Source organism: Dendronephthya gigantea, unplaced genomic scaffold (assembly GCF_004324835.1).
Source record: "Dendronephthya gigantea isolate DGI-Jeju-01 unplaced genomic scaffold, DenGig_1.0 000081F, whole genome shotgun sequence".
Lineage (NCBI taxonomy): Eukaryota > Metazoa > Cnidaria > Anthozoa > Malacalcyonacea > Nephtheidae > Dendronephthya > Dendronephthya gigantea.
Window position 1 is genome coordinate 507,501 of NW_021163091.1, and position 19,940 is coordinate 527,440.

Sequence of the window (19,940 nt, forward strand, 5' to 3'; positions counted from 1 at the left end):
GTTTTGGAATCAGTTTTAACCACTGAGATAAATTAAAATTCCTGGAGAACTTGCTCGTCATTTTTCGGTAACTCCGCCGCCATCTTTTTAAAGCCACAAATATGGCGGATTTCGGCCTCTGACGCCACTTTTGGCTATGGTATTTACCATTGACCAGGCTCAATTCTGAGCCCGCTAATAAAGCAGCATTCTTCCCCGTGAATTTGTAAACAACTGCTTGTCTGCTTCCCCCCCCCCTTTTTTAATTTTTTTTGCGGTGAAATCTTCTTGTTTTGTTTTTTTGATATATTTTTTTGACGCAGTTTTTCACTTTGTATCGCGGTATGTCAGTTGTAACCACCATGAGCAAAAGGAACCTAGTTGCGTCAGTGGCGCGGGATCAGCAGAGCTGAAAATCTGCCATCTTAGTGGCTTTAACGTTTGGCGGAGAGCAAGTCCTCCAGGATTTTTAATATAGCATAGTGGTTTTAACATTTACAGGCCGGTTACTTTCACCGCAGTTAAATATCAGAAAAGCCTGATTTTATCTCGATTTTTATTATAAGTAATATCCAACTCGCCTATGGTGAATAGCTGTTATAGCCATAATAATGCGCTGTTTCCTATAATGCGTCAGTGTCTCATCATTATTTCTTGCCATAGTCGAATTTTCCGCTCTATTGTGCTGTCAATTGCCGTGTTTTCAGCGCATGCTTTTTTATACAGGTGTCTAAAAAAAAACAAAACTGTTGAAATCACTCATTGTTAAAATTTGAATGCCGTGTTAACAAATTTAAGCCCAAAAATTTGAAATTGTGAATATGATTAAATCTAAATTAGCTTTTTTATTGGATCGAAAGAAAATGGTACAGCTGACCGCGGAACAACGAGTGTTTATTGTGATAAATTATACGCGTACCCAAAGTACAACGGGTTATTAATTGTAAATATTCTTAATAAATATTTTTGCGTACAAACAAATTTTGCTTCAGCGTGCATAAAAATGCTTATTGCAAACATTTATACACTTGTGCATGGGTCCCAACAGAGTGCTTATAGGCATTCAAACGCTAATTACATTATTATGGGTGATTTTAATAGTTTTCGGTTTTTTTGAGACACCCTGTAGAACTTGTGCCATCCAAATACATCAATATAATATTTAAATTCACAAATTAAGTTACCTTCGCGATAGGAAATGAAAGGAAGGACGTCCTTACTAAATATATTCACAATATCACGGGTGCAAGGCACTTTACCAAGTTTGCAAACAATTTCCAAACGACTTTCATTCGTTCCTCCCTGGTTGGTTTCGACGATTTTAAAACTTTCCAACCACTCTAGCCTAAAAGTGGACCGTTCTGTGAATTGCTAAGATCAATGCAATACTGATAGGATGGAAAAGTATTTCCAAGAAAAAAGTGTTATTTTAAATCGAAAGTCAGGGGTTCAAAATTTATGTCCAAAAAATTCGATTTTATGCATGTCTGGTTATGCATGTTATGTGACATTACACCAGGTTTGTGAGGATAAGCATGTCGCAGTATTTAGTTATCACAACATCTATATCAATATTCTTGTATAATAGCTGTTACACGTGCAGGTTCTTAATTAATAAGTTGTTTAATAAACAAAGTACATTTGGAGATTGAAAAGAGATGGTACGACAGTACGTAGCTGCGACATGCTTAACCTCGCAAACCTATAGTGGAAGACGTTGTACTCTTTGCATCCAGGAAAAACTAATAAAAGCTGATGAGTATTCCATGAAAGCCGGATAGCACTATCCACCGGATAGTGATTTTTTCAACTGTTCTATAAATGCTTGAAAAGCAATAAAATTTCGACTTTGGAACCAACAATTATTGAAGAGGATCCTCAATTTAGGTTAAATCAAAGTTATATCCAACAACAGGCGATTTTAAAGTGATTGAAAAAACACGATTCGGTGGATAACGTTAACTTTGCTAAATGCCGCCATCGCGATAAATTTTGTGCTGGAAATTTCAAACGCATGCATGCCCAAACATTGACAGTGTGCGTCAGCTAAACATTGGTCACGCAAACCAATGCAACGAAGCTGAATTTAATCGCCTGAAGATCGAGACAAGCGTGAAATTCTGAGTAGTGATAACTAGATTAGACATAATTGGCATCAACATAGCGCGACTTTTAAATTCGATGAGTGTGGCAAGCACTACTTGTAATACGAATGTAGTTGGTGCATATAGTTAGTATATATAATATATACCAACTATATATATATATATATATATTTATATATATATATATAAATACAGTCGTTATCATTAAGGTTGTCACCTGGAAATATATATAAATACGTAAATATCGATCACGTGATTGTACTGCATACGTTAATTCTATGGGAAATCGTTGAAAATCTATCTTCAAAATTTCTCAAATGTCATGCTAAGATGAACAATATTGATAATAATAAGGAAACAAGAGGTATATATATATATATATATATATATATATATATATATATATATAATATATATATATATATACACCCATTTGCAAAAACGTTGGGCGCAGATAGATAGATAGATAGATACCCGAAATCTAATTAGAATTGCATATGTTGTGTAATATGATTGAAATCCCATGCAAATGTATTCATATGCAATTATAATTAGACTTCGAGTATCTATCTATCTATCTATCTGCGGCCAACGTTTTTGCAAATGGGTGTATATATATATATATATATATATATATATAATATATATATAATATATAATATATATAATATATATATATATACACCCGTTTGCAAAAACGTTGGCCGCAGATAGATATATAAGTTATATAGATAGATACCCAAAATCTAATTAGAATTGCATATGTTGTTTTATATGATTGAAATCCCATGCAAATGTAATCATATGCAATTCTAATTAGACTTCGAGTATCTATCTATCTATCTATCTGCGGCCAACGTTTTTGCAAATGGGTGTATATATATATATATATATATATATATATATATATATATATATATATATATATATATATATATATATATATATATATAAATATATATTTATATATATACCCATTTGCAAAAACGTTATAATATATATATATATATATTATATATAAATATATATATATATATATATAATATATATATATATATATATATATACACCCATTTGCAAAAACGTTGGCCGCAGATAGATAGATAGATAGATACTCGAAGTCTAATTAGAAATGCATATGACTAGATTTGCATGGGATTTCAATCATATTACACAACATATGCAATTCTAATTAGATTTCGAGTATCTATGTATCTATCTATCTGCGGCCAACGTTTTTGCAAATGGGTGTATATATATATAATATATATAATATAATATAATATATATATATATATATATATATATATATACATATTTAGCAAATGATAAAGTAACCGTGTACCTTGTTAGTTTGCATTTGAATCCCGTTTTCATGTCTGAGTTTTCGTCAAGAACATGTGTCTTAAACCACTCTTCCTGAGAGTCTTTAAAAAAAAAAACCTTTAGATATGTAATACAAATTATTATTATTATTATTATAAAAGATAAGTATTCTCCGTAGGGTTTTTCAATACCTATTTACAATAAAATGACTACTTTAATACTATTTACAAGATACGAAAGCTAAATTATATAACAAGTTTATATAAAATGAGGTCTTAAGATTTTGTTCACCTTTCAAAGTATTCATTTGACATGTTAGCCTTTAATTTTCTTTTAAATGCTGTTAGCGGGAGGTTTTTTAATTCTATATCTAAATTATTCCATAACTTTACAGCTCTATATCTAAAACTCCTCCGTCCTGCAGTGGTTGAATATAGGGGGATATGTAGAGAATTATTGTTTCTTGTAACACGATCGTTTAATTCCCTGCGTTTATGAAATCGGTCAGCCAGATATGGAGGAGCTAAGCCGTTCATGCATTTATACATCATTACCATATCTCTGTAGAGAAGGTGCTCTTTGACAGGAAGCCAACCAATATCCCGTAGAATTGGTGTGATATGATCAAATTTATTTCCGTTAGTTATGATTCTACACGCAAAATTCTGGACGGCTTGTAATTTCTTTATGTTTGATGAGCTCGTATTTGACCAGACTGTAGAACAATAATATAATTTGCCCATGACCACAGCGCAAATAATGTAGATCAACGTGTTTCGGTCGAAGCAGTGTTTGACACCGTTTATTTGGCAAAGTTTTGCCATACGAGCTGATGTGAGATGACTAATATGCTTATTATAAGTCAAATTACAGTCTATAGGGTCATTCCAAGATCATTTACGAAGGTGACAGGTTCAATTGCTTTATTTAAAAAATCCAAAGACATATTTTCTGGCAATGAGTTCAACAACTGTCGTGTTCCAACAAGGAAAAACTTGGTTTTTCCGGGATTAATTAATAGCGCGTTTTTGCAACACCATTCAGCCACAAAACGAAGGTCCAACTCAAGCTTGAGTACGTCCAGTTAGGTAACTTTCGAACCATTTAACCGTTTCCTGAGATGCACCAACGTCGCTCAATTTTCTTAGCAGAATTTGATGACTAATACTATCAAAGGCTTTTGAGAGATCGATTAAAATGAGTGCAGATAGTTTCTTGTTGTCCATCGCCTCCAACAAGTGATCGGTTGTTGATAAATTTAAAGTTTCGGTAGAATGCTGTTTTTTGTTGCCACTTTGTTGTGAACTTAATCGTTTATTACGGATTAAATAAGAATTAAATTGATTAAGAACAACTCTCTCGCAGATCTTCGAAACAGCATTTAGCAGGGAGAGAGGACGATTGTTCGAGGCGACTTCGTGGTCCCCTTCCTTTATTACAGGAATGACTTCAGCTTGTTTCCAGTCGTCTGGGAACGTTGATGTGGCAAAAGAACAATTGATGATGTCGGTAATAGGACCAAGGACGACAGGAAGACAATTTTTTAAAACACTCATGCTTACTTTGTCGGGGCCTGGACGATTTATTAGAAGGCATAGGAATGATGATTCGTTCGACCTCGGTACAAGACACAGGTGATAATTTAAACGTTTCATGCGAGGCATAGCCAGTGGGTATTGGAATAGGACTTGTGTTTGATACGTCGAAATTATTCTCCAGGGCTAATTGAGCCGTAGCGTTTCCGGCTTTTTCTTCAACAGCGACAAAGAATTGGTTAAATTCATTTGCAATCAGTTCTGGGGCTTTACTATAACGTTGAATTGATCTTTCTTTGGTAGGTATGCTCCGGTTTATAATTTTCCATAAGGATGCGGCGTTGTTCTTATGAGCTAAAACTTCGCCACGAACATATTCTTTTTCTGCTTTTTTTAGAGCAGTTTGGACTGATTGTCTTGCATGTTTATAAGTTCTCCAATCTATAATATCACGTGTAAGTTGAAATTGTCTATGCAGTCTATCTCTATTAATCATCAAATCTTTAATTCTTTGAGTAATATATGGTCGATGACGGACTCTAATTCTTTTGATTCGCGTATGTATTTTCAGGGTGGGCAAAACAGCATCATTGAATTTTGATAGTTTAGCATTCACTTCTCTTTCAAAGAAAACTGATTGTATGAGCTGCTCATTCTTAGATGCAAGATCCGCTGTAAATGACGTAGGGTTATAGTTTTTATAACTACGCACGGTAATGTAGCTTGGTGGTTATTTAGGAAGTTTTAAATTCAAGACTACGTACACAGGGAAGTGATCGCTTATAGAGCTGTTGATAACGCCACTTTCCTGTACTAGTTCCGGGGTCGTGGTTATTACGACGTCTATTAATGATCTACTAGTTCCAGTAATTCTTGTGGGTGTATCAATCACTTGTTTAAGATTTAATTCAGAAACAAAATTTGTCAATGCTAATCCATCATGGTTTTCCTGTAAAAGATCACAGTTTAGGTCGCCTAGGATAGTAATGGGCTTATTGAATGTTAAAGAGGTGGGACAGTCAGGCGGTCTGTAGGTGATACAAATGACCTCAGCTTTTTATATTGAACTTGCATCCAAATTTGTTGAAACCAGGTTATGGAGCTACTTGACAAGTCTTTTAAGATGTGCGCCTTCAACGGGGTACGGATATACGCACAAACGCCCCAAGTCAGTCAAGTCTGAGTATTTTATAACCTTCTATTTCAATTTCCGTATTTTTAACTGATGTATTCAGCCATGTTTCTGATAACGTAATTATGTGGTACTTTTTTTCCCGGATAAGTTCACGAAGTTGAAGGAAATGGTTTCTACTTTTTAGGGACCGGATGTTTAAATGGATAAGTGTCAATATAATTTGGAATGCTCAAATTATTCGACAAATATGTCGATGAATTATTAGCTGAGTTGATAGGTGAAGGAACTTCACATTCTTCAATAGTACATATTTGGATGCAATTAGAGCTAGTATGTCCTCGACTCATAGAGGAGCATTTCCTGTCTTTGTAACGCGATTTACGTAACAAAGGTATTGTAACCATTCTTGACTCCGCGGATAAGTTGGTGTAAAAGGGCCTAGTCGAAAAGGGACCATAGTTGAAGAGGAATCAGTTGAGGTATTGTAGTCAGCTGCTGGAGGTTTTCGGTGCAGTTTTATTGGAGGGCGGACGATTTTTCCCGATCGATGGGGGTGGGGGTTGTTTTTTGGTGGTGGTTTGGGTTTATTAACCCTTTTATGATTTATATAGGTAGCTTATGGGACAGGTTTCTTGTTGGCTGATCTTTGAATTGCTGGTCAAGTGATGAAATTATTTCACCATCTGGTCGTTTATGCCCATTGTTATGATTATGCTTTATCCTGTAATCTTTCAATTGCTGGTCGAGCGAAGGTATTTTTCGCACATCTAGTCGTTCATCCCCTTTGTTTGGTTTATGATTGTGCTTCATCCTATAGTCTTTCAATTGCTGATCAAGCGAAGGTATTTATAATTGCTGAAGGTATTTAGAAGCCAATATAATTGCTTTCTAGCTATATAAAACGGCGTTACATAAAGTAGCCGTTTTGAAACGTTTTTGTAGAGTAATGATATCTTTTTCTCTAGGTATTTCTAAAATATGCGAAATTAAAGAATACTGGCTTTTTTCATACATTTTACCGTGCTTCGTCAACGAGCTTATAAAAACAATCTATTTCATACAAAAATTTCGATTCGAAAAGGTTGGGATATTCTGTAATGGACGACTTGCGCTTTAGACTAATTTTTGATCGAATTAACTAGAAGAAAATAAATCATCACAGCTAAAAAGATCTTACTTAAATTAGTGCGAATGCAAAGTTTGGCTGCGAAATTTTGTAAAATACGGAAAATATAGCCATTCGAAGTTGGCAAATTTTGTATACTTTTGTATTACGTGCCGAAATGTGTAACTAAGTTAGTTACACACTTCTGGCCGTAATACAAAAGTATACAAAAATCGACAACTTCGCATGGCTAAATTTTCCGTAATTTATAACAACTCGCGGCCAAACTTGGCGGCAGTTTCACTAATTTCACACTAATTTCACTAAATAAATGTCCTTTTTATGGGCGAGGTAAGAAATTAGTTTAAAGCGCAAGTCGTCCATTGGGTATTCTCTTATTGTTTTTCAAAAATTTACCCTGTAACAGGCAGTTCAACCATGCGCGCGTATGTATTATATAGTAAGCATTCACCTTCCTTGTAGGTAATAAGTGGAAGGGAATCTTTTCCAAAGATATCATAGATATCTTTGGTACGAGGTACTCTGCCAAGTTTGCAAACAATTTCCAAATGACGTTCACTGCATTCCTCATTTCCGTCGACAAATTTGACACTCTTCAGCCATTCTAACCTTAACAGAAAAAAGTAAAAATAAAAATAATTTAATATGCGATGTGTCTTAGAAATATGCATTAGACAGCATTCTCTGGATTTCACATCCGGACATACAGTTCATTGACTGCCTGAAACAATAGAACGTGTATGCTGATCGGCCTGAACAACTTCGTTTTCATATAGTCCCATCTCTTCCTCTGTATGTCTAAGTATTATGTTAAAATTGGGCTGTGCATGCAGATATTTGAGAAGTCGATAAGCAGCAGTCGCTTGTAATAACCTATTGCTTATAATCTGCGTATTTAGGCCTATTCAGCATTTAACTTGGACGAACGATTGGACAAATTTGTCAAAAACTGAGTGGTTAAAAGTTATGTAACCACCTTTTTACACAACTGCCCACTGACTGCTTTGTTGTTATACAGTATATATATAAATTACTTCGTGGTTGGCGAGTGCGTACGATTTTTATGTATGAATTGTGAACGTTTTGCCATGTGACAACGACACGCTTTTAATATACAAAAACACAGCGAGCAACAAAAATCGAAATTTTATGCATCTAATTATTTGCATCTAATTTCTTTATATTTTGTTCAATTGAAATGATATTCTTTCTGAAACATTTTATAATGTGCTGAATGTGAAAATGTCTTTAATTTCTAGAATTATGTTTTGGATAATTCGACATCATCTCATCTTGAAAAAAATGTAAACAAATTGCCGCAAAAATGACATACGAGAATTTTTCACGTGTGAAGAGTATCGTAGCTACGTCGTAACCGTACGATATTCTTCACACGTGAAAAATTTGACTGGATACAATCAAAAGCTGTACGTGTAGGTATACTGTATAGCATTTTTTCGCTTCCTAATTTTTATCTGTTCGCGCGAATATATTCGCTTAGTGGAGAACGGGCTTAAAGTCCATATAATAAACAGACCATTAAGCCCTGCTTCTATGGGCGAAACTTTTAAGCGAAATGTGAAATATTTCGCCTGTTCCTTTTGAATTGTGAGCAATCAAGCAGAATTAATATATTCAAGTGGTCGACCACATGCAATTCAAAAGAAACAGGCGAAATATTTCGCATTTCGCGAAGAAAAAGCGCACGTGGAATCGGCCCTTTACACGGTTCGCTCGAAAATATGTATTTTATGTTCTCTTGTCAAAAACAGATATTTTTTTGCCACTCGAACATAAAATCCATATTTACTCGCAACCGTGTAATATCCTATATATATACGCAAAGAATAACAGGAATTTCCAATCAAATAATTATAAATTCATATTCAGTAATGTATTGCGGCGCGATTTAAACATTTCAATATATTTCTCCAAGAATGTCGCCGTCATAAGATTACAACATGAGCCTATGCCTGTATGCCTATGTTTGCTTTGGAGGGCTACAACTGATGTGTTTTGTTTTGCCATGAGTTTAGATTTTGTCGAAGTCTGCACGGCGCTGATACGCCGAGTCAAAGGAAATGCACGACAACTCGATACTTAGTGCTATAGGTTACACGTACACTTTTCTGGCAAGAAAACATTTTGAGGAACTATAAGTAAATCAGGGAACTTGTACAGGAATATTTTCATGAAACGCAAATCAGTATTACGCAAATATTGCGTATTACACACATACTGTGTGTTTTATTGACGAATCCGCCATTTTGAAAAGCGATAATAACACATGTGCGATTATTCATGATAGCTAATAACACATGTGCGATTATCGTGCTTGATGCACCGACGTGGAATCAAGAAGGGGGATAAAACTTTTCAAGTTTTTATTATATAATAAACAGAATAATACATGGATGCTTGAAAATATGGAATTTATTTCTCGTGTTGAGAAAGATATCATTCTCAACACTCGAAATAAATTCCATATTTCCCCGCGTCCATGTATTATTCTCTATTTAAAATTAGCCTACATAGTTATCCTTTTCAATATTCAACCCAGAGGGGTACATTGTCTTAAGTCTGTTGATCCAATACTTTTCCCTAATTGTTGGTTCTGCCGGATTAGTTTTATCAATGATAACTATCTCACAATCATTAACTAAACTCTTGTGTGTGGTCCCGGTTGCAAATCGCTTTCTTTTGACAATGCTTTATAATTATTCCATCTCAAACGGAATTTATCCGTTGTCTGACCAACATATTGTTAACTACATACTTTACATGCAAGGAGATAAATCACACACTTAGGGTCACAGTTAAAATGATGGTTCACTACATATTGTTTTGCACCAGCTGTGCATCTAAAAGTCTCCTTTATGTTATGACACGTCAAGCATCTAGGTTTCTTACATTTTTTACATCCCTTTTCCCTTATTAATGGTGTTACCTTAGCTTTAACCAAATAGCTTCTTAAATTGCGGCCAGTTCTAAATGCCGCAAAAGGTTCTGGGGTGAATACTTTACGAGCTTCTGCATCTAAATGGCAGATTTTTCTTAATTACCAGACCGAAGTGCTTTAGCAAAGGATGAAAAGTTATTGTTAAAGGCACTCCAGTCTTACATCTTTGTTCATTAACTACCTTGCTTTGTTCTATGTTATATTCCTTAACTCGCTTAGTTTCCTTCTCAATAAGCCATGTAGGGTATGATCTGTTTTTGAACCAACTACATAGCTCCTCGAGATGTTTCTCAAAATCTTCCTTACGTGAGCAAATTTTCTTGAGTCGCAAGCCCTGACTATATACTATAGATCTTTTGACGTGTGCAGGGTGCGATGACACATAGTGCAGATATTGATGGCAGTCAGTGGGCTTACAAAAAAGACTTGTTCTGAACTGACCATCATCAATTTCCACCGTTACATCAAGAAAATTTACCTTGGTCTGCGAGTACTCATAAGAAAATTTCAAGCTGGGATGGAATTCATTGAAACTGTTCATAAACTTTAATAGTTTGTCCTCACCTTCTAACCAAATAAAAAATATATCATCAATATACCGTAGCCACATCCATTGTTTTATCTGTTGTTGTTCCAAAAATTCCGTCTCTATCATATCCATAAAGATACATGCATACGGCGGGGCAAATTTAGTGCCCATAGCCGTCCCGGACGTTTGACGATAGACATCCGAATTAAACTCAAAAATATTATTTTTAAAGACAAATTCGGCCAAATTAATAAGATTTTCTGATGACATTTTTTTATCTTCACGTGCTTCTAGCTTGGTATAGAGTGCTCGCAGACCATCATCGTGTGGGATACTGGGATAGAGACTCGTAACATCGGCCGTAACGAGCAACGCATTTTCCAGAAGTTTACCTATTTTTTTTTAATTTATCCAGAAAATGCCAGTTATAATAGAATCCAAGTTCAAGCCATATAAAGTAGGCTTTATTCAACATAAAATGTCTAACTATTATTACAAAACATGGCGGCGAAATTTTTCTCTAGGGCAGAGAGCGCTGACCTTTATACCTAAGGCTCTAGCACACCAACCCAAGCCATACATAATCATTTATTAATAATCATAACATTCTCCCCGTCCTCAAAAGTAAATATATTAACCAAGATACTATTAAGTTACTCTAATCACCGTCTTAAATAAATCGCTACAATTTAAATTACAAATCCTAATCGTCCTAACCGTCCTTCAGAGATCAAGTCTATCAACGGGCCGACGTATACGCGTTGACCGTCGAGGGAGCTGCATTGCATTCTATCGATAGTATCGGAAGAAGGTAGCTCCGGCGGTTGAAGGACTGGAACTAAATTATTAGATCCCTCACTCGGCGCACTAATGGGGACAGATACCGAGTTAAAATCACTCTGTGACGGTCCTGATTGCTGGCAGGTTTGCCCTTGACCCTGTGGTGCAAGGTACTTTGTTGATACCGTTGTCTCTCGACCATCTTGGTAATGGACATGAGCATAATGGGGAGTAGCTTGGAGCAGCTTAACTTTATCAACCAGGGGTCAATTCTACTTGATCGAACTTGACGCCTCATAAGAATTGGTCCTGGTTCGAATGGGAATCGTGAAAACTCATCGATAACATGAAAGAAGTAACGATTCTTGTCGTTACTTGGTAATGGCCCCTTGAAATGAACATTCAATCTCTCAAAAGGTTTCGTGGTTGCATTCACTACATATCTTACAGGAACTCGTAACTTTCCTAATCTCATCCAACGAATAAGGAAGGTTCTTCGAACGGACAAAATGATTCAGCCTTGTGACACCAGGATGGCAAAGTGAAGGTCAAAAAGGGATTCAGACGCCACAGAACAGGTAGCACGAGATAAAGTGTCAGGTGGAATATTGGACTTTCCAGGTCGATATACGATATCAAAACTGTAACATGCGATCTCGAGTTTCCAACGCATCCCGTCATCTTATCATTTTTAATTTTCCCTTTGTGGCGAACATCGAACATATAGGAGACAGACGTCTGGTCAGTCTTGAGGATAAAATGTCTTCCTGTCAAAAAATGTCTCCAACGTCGTACTGCCTCGATTATAGCTTGAGCTTCTTTTTCGACGGCAGCATGTTTCATCTCACTTCCTTGAAGGGTCCTTGAGAAGAAAGCTACAGGTCTACCATTTTGATTGAGCGTCGCTGCTCACATCTGAAGCATCATCTGAAGCATCAGTCTCAACATCAAAGGGTATATTCTCATCAATAGCCATTACCACAATGCCCTGTATCTCGAATGTAAGACTTCCCAGCTTGAGATAATAGGCTTGAGATAGTGGTCTAAAAACTCCGAATGTAAGACTTCCCAGCTTGAGATAATAGGCTTGAGATAGTGGTCTAAAAACTCAGAAGCCTTTTCTGTAGTGTAGGAGTCCCACAATTCGATATGACAGGACGTCCTGCCACATTACGTAACCTTTTATGAATCTTAGGTAGCAAATACAATCTACCTACCGTACACGAGTTCTTAAAATTGTACGAAAAATACTTAAGTTCATTCTCAGAGATGTTTCTCTGCTCGTGACTACTTCCATCTAAGGAGAACCATATCGATGGTACGCCGGCTCAACCAAACACCAGAACTGCTCGATGTTATGACTTATGATGTTATGATTCGATATTGGATATATGTATTTATAATATAACATTTATAGTACGCGCGTGCTGATTGGTCGAGAAGCGTGTTTCTATAACTGTATAGAAACACGGGAATTTTCCCGCCGAACTTGTCAAGCGAAGTAATGTAATGAGAATTTGTAATTGAATCGATTATAATATTTGTACAAAATCTTTTTATTGAGTTATATTATAAAAGAAATAGAAAACATTTTTTCCTGTGTTTCTATACAGTTTTAGTATAATTTCAGTATTGAAAAATGACCTTTGAGCATTCTGATTGGCTCCTTCAGCAGTAACTATGAGGCAATAGTTACTGCTCAGAGCAGTCTGAGCAGTAACTATTGCTTTTCCCCCAAAAAACATGGCTGAAAATAATCAAAATCGTTTTGGAAAAATTTCGGAAGCAGAAATTGAGAACATAAATCAGTTGTATTTAAAAATAAAACTTTTTCAATACTGAAATTATACTAAAACAATTAGTCGCCTCAGGCTCGGTGATTACAAGCCTATATTCACTTCGCCTTCGGCTCAGTGAATATAGGGTTGTAATCACCTCGCCTTCGGCGACTAATTGTTAAATAGAAACACTTGTGGGAGTTTGGGAGAACTCGAAATAACGTGGAAAAACTCGCCCTACGGGCTCGTTTTCCCACTGATTATTTCTCGTTCTCCCAAACTCCCACAGTCCCACGCGTGTTTATAACTGTATAGAAACACGGAAAATGTTTTCTATTTCTTAAATAGGGATGCCCCATATAAAGGGGTGCTCCAACGTATTATCAGGGGCCGCTGATCTATGGTTTGCTTAAATGTCTGGAGTACAAATATTATAACATCCTTTTCCTAAAAAGTTGGTTTTTAGTAATACGTTTTATAGCGAATAAGTTCAGCAACTTTCAATTAACCTTTCCGGTTTCTTTACCACTCTCTGAGACCTTCGAATTGTCGGTTCAGGAAGCTGGCATTAAATCTGGAATAGGCATTGGGGCATTCACCACGTAAGGTTGAAGTATATGATCGCCATCCTTAGGGACTGATATAATTTGTTTTCTATTCCTCCAGTATACGCAACCATTATCATCCCGAACCACATATGATCGAGGTAGAACTTCTGCGGAGCGCCATTTATCATCACGGTTTGGGCGAATTCTCACTTTATCTCCAACTTCCAAAAATGGGAGGTCTCGTCCACTCCTATCATAGTAATATTTGGAAAGGAGTTGTCGATATTGAAGTCTCTTAACAACTTTAGTAGATTGGACGGTCTGAGGTAGCAATAAACGCCTGTTGGTTCGTATCATGGTACGAGTTCGGCGTTCCATCAGAAGTTGGGCCGGAGACGACCCCAATATCTTCAAATGGGGTATTTCACCAAACCTTCAAATGGATCTTTATTATCTGCCACAGATTTTCCAAAAATTCGCTTCGCTGTCTGGACAGCTCTTTCAGCTGCCCCATTTGATTGTAAATATTCTGGTGAGCTGGTTATATGCCGAATACCCCATTCCTTTGCAAAATTTTTAAATTCATGTGAGTTACTGAACACATTTCTGGTGTTACTATACTGAGAACCATTGTTACTCACAATCTTCTCCGGTATTCCAAATCTAGCGAATATTTTCTTTAGGTTATTGCATACACAACTTGCAGTACTTTGGCGAAGCACCTCAACTTCAAAGCACTTTGAATAAAAGTCTGTTACTAGCAAATACTGTTGACCTTGGAACTGGAAGATATCAGTTCCAACTATTTGTGATGGCAAATCTGGAATTTCATGTGGATGTAGGGTTTCCCTTTGTTGCTGGTTTCGAAAGGAATTACATATCGACCAGCCTGTCTGATTTAAACAACAAGCCGTTTTCTACACTAAGATCTTCTCTGCAACTCCAAAAATCTCTCACTAGTTGGTCGGTCTGATCTTTGAAGCGAGGCCAACCATGCAATACATACAACTTGTAAGCATCATCACTGCCAGTCGCCTCATGAAACTTTCCCAATGATTCACTGGCAAGTCCTAACTGTTCGACAAGATTAACACCAATTTCATCTTCTGGCAATGCCTTAGCGTTCTCAATAGGAGCTCTACTAAGACAATAATTTTTATGAAATAACCTGCTGTTATCCCGGAACATATTTCACCTCCAAATCATATTTTGTAAGCTTTAGCAGCATTCGAGCTGACGTCTTGGTGGTGCTTCATTCAACGACTTCTTAAAAATTGTCTTAAGGGGCTTATTGTCAGTCTCAACAGTTACTCTCCGTCCATAAAGATATGTATGAGATTTCTGGGTACCCCACAAGATGACAAGAAGCTCTCTCTCGATATTAGCATATCTTCGCTCGCAAGCAGTTAATGTTCGAGATCCATAGGCCACTGGTTGGTCAGCTTGCATAACTACAGCTCCTAACCCTATACCACTTGCCTCAACACTCAGCATGGTTGGCTTCTGATTATCAAAATAAGACAAGATTGGAGCATTTATGATCAACGACTTCAACTTATCAAATGCGGCTTGCTGTTGTTGATCCCAAATAAATTCTACATTCTGCTGAGTCAACTGGGTAATTGGTTCTTGCAAATCCGCCTTGCGCTCAATAAACTTATCAAGATAGTTCATTGTACCAACTACCCTAAGTACGCCATCTTTATCTGTTGGAGGTGGCATGTCTGATATTGCCTTCACTTTTGCAGGATCAGGTTTCAAACCTTGTGCCGTAAGTAAGTGACCAACATAACTAACCTCTGGGACTCGAAGCTTGATTTTATCAGGGTTGAACCTTAGCCCAACTTCACGACTTCTTTCTAGAATCAAACGTAGTTTCTGATCTATCTTGCTAGAATTACCATGTATCAAAAAATCATCTATGATGATTTCTACTGGTAATCCCTGAAACAATCTCACCATTTCTCGCTGGTAAATTTCTGGGGCAGGTGCAATGCCAAAAGACAATCTTGTAAACGATAACGACCCCAAGGGGTGTTAAAGGTCAGCAATTTTGAGCTCTCAGTATCTAGAGGAAGCTGCCAAAACCAACTACAAGCATCTAGGGATGAAAAAACATTGGGCCCCTGATAGACGTGGTGCTACTTCTTCAATTGTTACCATAGGGTAATGTGGCCTTTTCAATGCTTTGTTCAAATCGCTTGGATCTAAACAAATCCTCACTTCTCGTGCTGTTGGAGAACCATCATTTTTGTTTTCTCCTTTCCGTTTATCTACCACCAACATGGATGATACCCATGGTGTATGGCCCTCTTCTCGGACTATGATTCCATCTTCCTCCATTTCATGTAATTTCTTTTTAACCAGATCTAACAAAGATACTGGGATCTTTCTGAGGGGATGGATGACTATTGACTGGGGAAACTATCTCCAGGTGAACCTCTGAAAATTCAGTAACAAATTCACCTTTAACTTGTCTGATTTTCTGTCTTTCTCGTTGGCCACCAAATAGATTTCAAATTCACGAATAAACTTTCGCCAATGGCAGTGTTCGCATCCATTACCAATTGTCCAAGCCTATTTCTTTCCTCATTCATCCTGACACCATGTTATGATTCGATCAATATGACATATAAGTTTTTAATTTAAAGAAAGAACTTTTAACTAGATCAAAGACTATCTATAGCATGATTTTACAACACAATACACTATACAGTAGAAAACAACCCGTTGTATATAAAGGAGTGGCAATGGCTTTGTAGTATATTCCTACGCTTTTGTATGTCGACAACCTTATTTTAGGCCGTGATTCTTGTAGTGTCGTAGCAAATAACGATCCCTCAGTAACAAAATAGAACTAAATATGCGCATAATTAGGTACTCATGCGTACGAACAGAGACATATAAAAGGACAAATAATATATATATAAAAAAAAACGGAATACGGAGTCTTCGAGTAAACATTAATATTTTCGTTAGAATTGTAATATATATCTAGAAACATAGGTGAATAAATATCGATACTAACACGATATCCTACATTGGCGACGAGGATAACTAGACAAACACCCAAAGCTATAATCATAAAAGTTATACACGTGTTAACATGGCTAATAGCATGTCTATAAACTTTCCGCCGTTTGACCCAGACGTAGATCAAACGACAGTCGGCAACAGATTTACCAAATACGTTGATCGATTTAAGAACTATATAATCGCAATGGATATTAAAGACAAAGCCAGAAAAAGAGCCCTATTTCTACACACCGCGGGATTCAAGGTGCAAGACATTTTTGAAACGCTAGAGGAAACAGGAGACGATTTCGAAACGGCGGCTTCGAAGCTTGCAGAATATTTTCAACCCAAAAGGAACAATCTTTACAACATATACCAACTCAGACAAATCCAACAAGAACAAGACGAAACCAGCGATGATTATTGCACAAGATTAAAGCAAGCAGCGAGATTATGTGAATTCCCAGAGGGCTGGCAAGACACCGAAATACAATTGCAGATCATAGATAAAGGAAAATCGAAAAGACTACGACGACAATTGCTGAGTAAAGAACATACGCTACAAGAAGCGCTTGAGTTCGCAAGAGCACAAGAGATAGCAGATAGCCAAGCATCGACGATCGAGAAAGGACTTAAGTATGAAAAATTACGAGTCGAAGAAATACATGAAACAAGAATAACACCAGAAAAAACCGAATCATCAAAGAAATGCTTCTTTTGTGGTGGAAAATTCCCGCATCAAGGTGGAAGGACCAAATGCCCAGCCTGGGGTAAAGAATGTAAAATATGTAACAAATCCAACCACTTCGCAAAATGTTGTAAAAGTTCAAACAGACTAAAGGCGGTAAGAAGGATCGAGAAGGAAGATAATGACAGCGTATCAGACAGTAGTGACGATATATCGGTTTACAATGTCGGGGCAGTAAGCGCTGGGGCAGTAGAACCTGAGCGTAGACCAGTTCGAACGATAAAGATAGACAACAGTAAGATAGATGTCCTGGTAGATACGGGAGCCACGGCAAACATCATAGACGAGGAAGCGTTTAGGAAATTATACCCAAAAGGACAGACATTAAGAAAAGTAAAGAGCATCATGCAACCATACCACACAGAGGAAAATCCAACTCCACCATTACGTATTATTGGCAAATTCGACGCGATGATTGAATCCGAGACAAGATTGGTGTCAGCAACATTTTACGTGGTAAAGGGAAAGACAAAAACAGAGCCATTGCTTAGCTACCAAACTGCCCAAGAACTGAACATGATTAAGGTTGTAACGGCAGTAAAGGAGCAACCCTCAAGAGTGGAGGAATTATTGACGACTTATAACGATAGATTCGAAGGTATTGGGAAAATGAAAGGAGTAAAAGTCGACCTCAATATCGACACAGAAGTTAAACCAGTCGCACAACCACTTCGGCGGATACCGTTTAGTATACGTCCGAAGATGAAAAGGCTGGAGGAGAAAGATATCATAGAGAAAATAGATAAACCTACTAGTTGGGTGTCCCCCACAGTAATCACCCCCAAGAAGAATCCAAACGAAATACGTCTCAACGTCGATATGAGAGTAGCTAATAGTGCCATCCCCCGAGTGAACAGCATTACGCCAACGATCGAAGAAGTGATACATGAATTAAATGGAGCGGAAGTCTTTTCCCACCTAGATATGAACCATGGATACCACCAGTTGGAGCTTGAAGAAAACAGCCGTGATATAACAACTTTCACGACACATACCGGATTCTACAGGTATAAGAGACTCAACTATGGGACGAAATCAGCTGGTGACATATTTCAAAACAAAATACGGGAAGAACTGACCCAGCACATACCAGGCGTTATTAATATCAGCGACGATATACTGGTATCGGGGAGAAATCAACAGGAGCACGACGAAAGACTAGAACTACTTCTTGAAACAGCGAAAGGTAAACAGGTTACTTTCAATAAATCGAAGTGCGAATTTAGCAAAGACAAGTGTTTATATTTCGGGTTAGTATTCTCGAAGGACGGAGTAAGCCCAGACCCGGGCAAAGTTCAGGCAATCAAAACAACATCTCCACCACGGAATGCCAAGGAACTTAATTCATTTTTATGCACAGTGCAGTATAACGCTAGATTTATGAAAAGATTTGCACCTTCGACTGAAAAATTGAGGAGCCTTTTGAAAGACGAACATTTTAAATGGGAAACTGAACACCAGAGAGCATTCGAAAACCTAAAAAAAGGATTGTGTGACGAGACCAGCCTAGTGTACTTCGATCCCAAGGCGGAACACGAAGTTCACGTAGATGGGTGTCCTCTGGGGATATCAGCAACACTGGTGCAAAGAAGTGACAAAGAGGGACCGTGGCGAGTAGTACAATACGCAAGCCGCTCGTTGACAGATACAGAAAGCAGGTACTCACAGATTGAGCTGGAAACCCTGGCTGTAGATTTCGCATGTAAGAAATTTCACCTGTATTTATACGGAATACCTTTTACAATAATCACGGACCACAAACCATTAGAAGCAATCATAAATAATCCAAGACATCAAACCTCAATACGGCTACAGAGAATCTTGGTAAGGATTGTGGACTACGATTTCAAGGTAGAATACAGGCCGGGAAAGAGCAACATATCCGATTATACTTCAAGGCACCCGCTACCGCGTAAGGAGTGTACCAAGCAAGAGCTAAGTACAAGTAAGGAAGTAAAACAATATGTGAACTATATTCTCCAAAATGACGTGCCTATCTCGATTAGTATAGAGGAAATGAAGCAAGCTGTGAAAGAAGACCCAGCAATGAGAAAACTGTCGCAATGCATAAAAAGAGGACAAATGGTGAATACAGAGGATATCAGTGGATATAAAAACGTATTCCAGGAACTGGCATTGGTGGACGACCTGATCATGCGAGGTGAAAGAATGGTAGTCCCAGACAAGTTGCAGAAACGAATGATACAGATTGCCCACGAAGGACATCAAGGAGTAGTACGAACTAAACAAATGCTCCGTGCACACGTCTGGTTCCCGGGAATAGATGCAGCAGTGAAAAACTACACGGACAAGTGTTTGGGATGTCAAGCAACTACGCCATTGAATAACAGAGAGCCACTACAAATGACAGAACTAC

General features: G+C 37.3%; 1 protein-coding gene across 2 annotated transcripts in view; it reads right to left on the reverse strand.

Annotated features, from left to right (window-relative positions):
• Positions 1–19,940, reverse strand: part of LOC114532802 — a 62,859-nt gene that overhangs the window by 3,483 nt on the left and 39,436 nt on the right. The window contains exons 7-10 of one of the 2 annotated variants that reach the window (XM_028554396.1): positions 7,658–7,815; positions 3,430–3,511; positions 1,164–1,324; positions 583–709 (exon numbers count right to left, since the gene is read on the reverse strand). In XM_028554396.1, the coding sequence (XP_028410197.1) occupies positions 657–709; positions 1,164–1,324; positions 3,430–3,511; positions 7,658–7,815 (454 nt within the window). In that variant the 3' untranslated portion in view covers positions 583–656. Of the gene's footprint in view, positions 1–582; positions 710–1,163; positions 1,325–3,429; positions 3,512–7,657; positions 7,816–19,940 lie in introns of those variants that run through there. The other variant, XM_028554395.1, reaches the window with a different exon arrangement.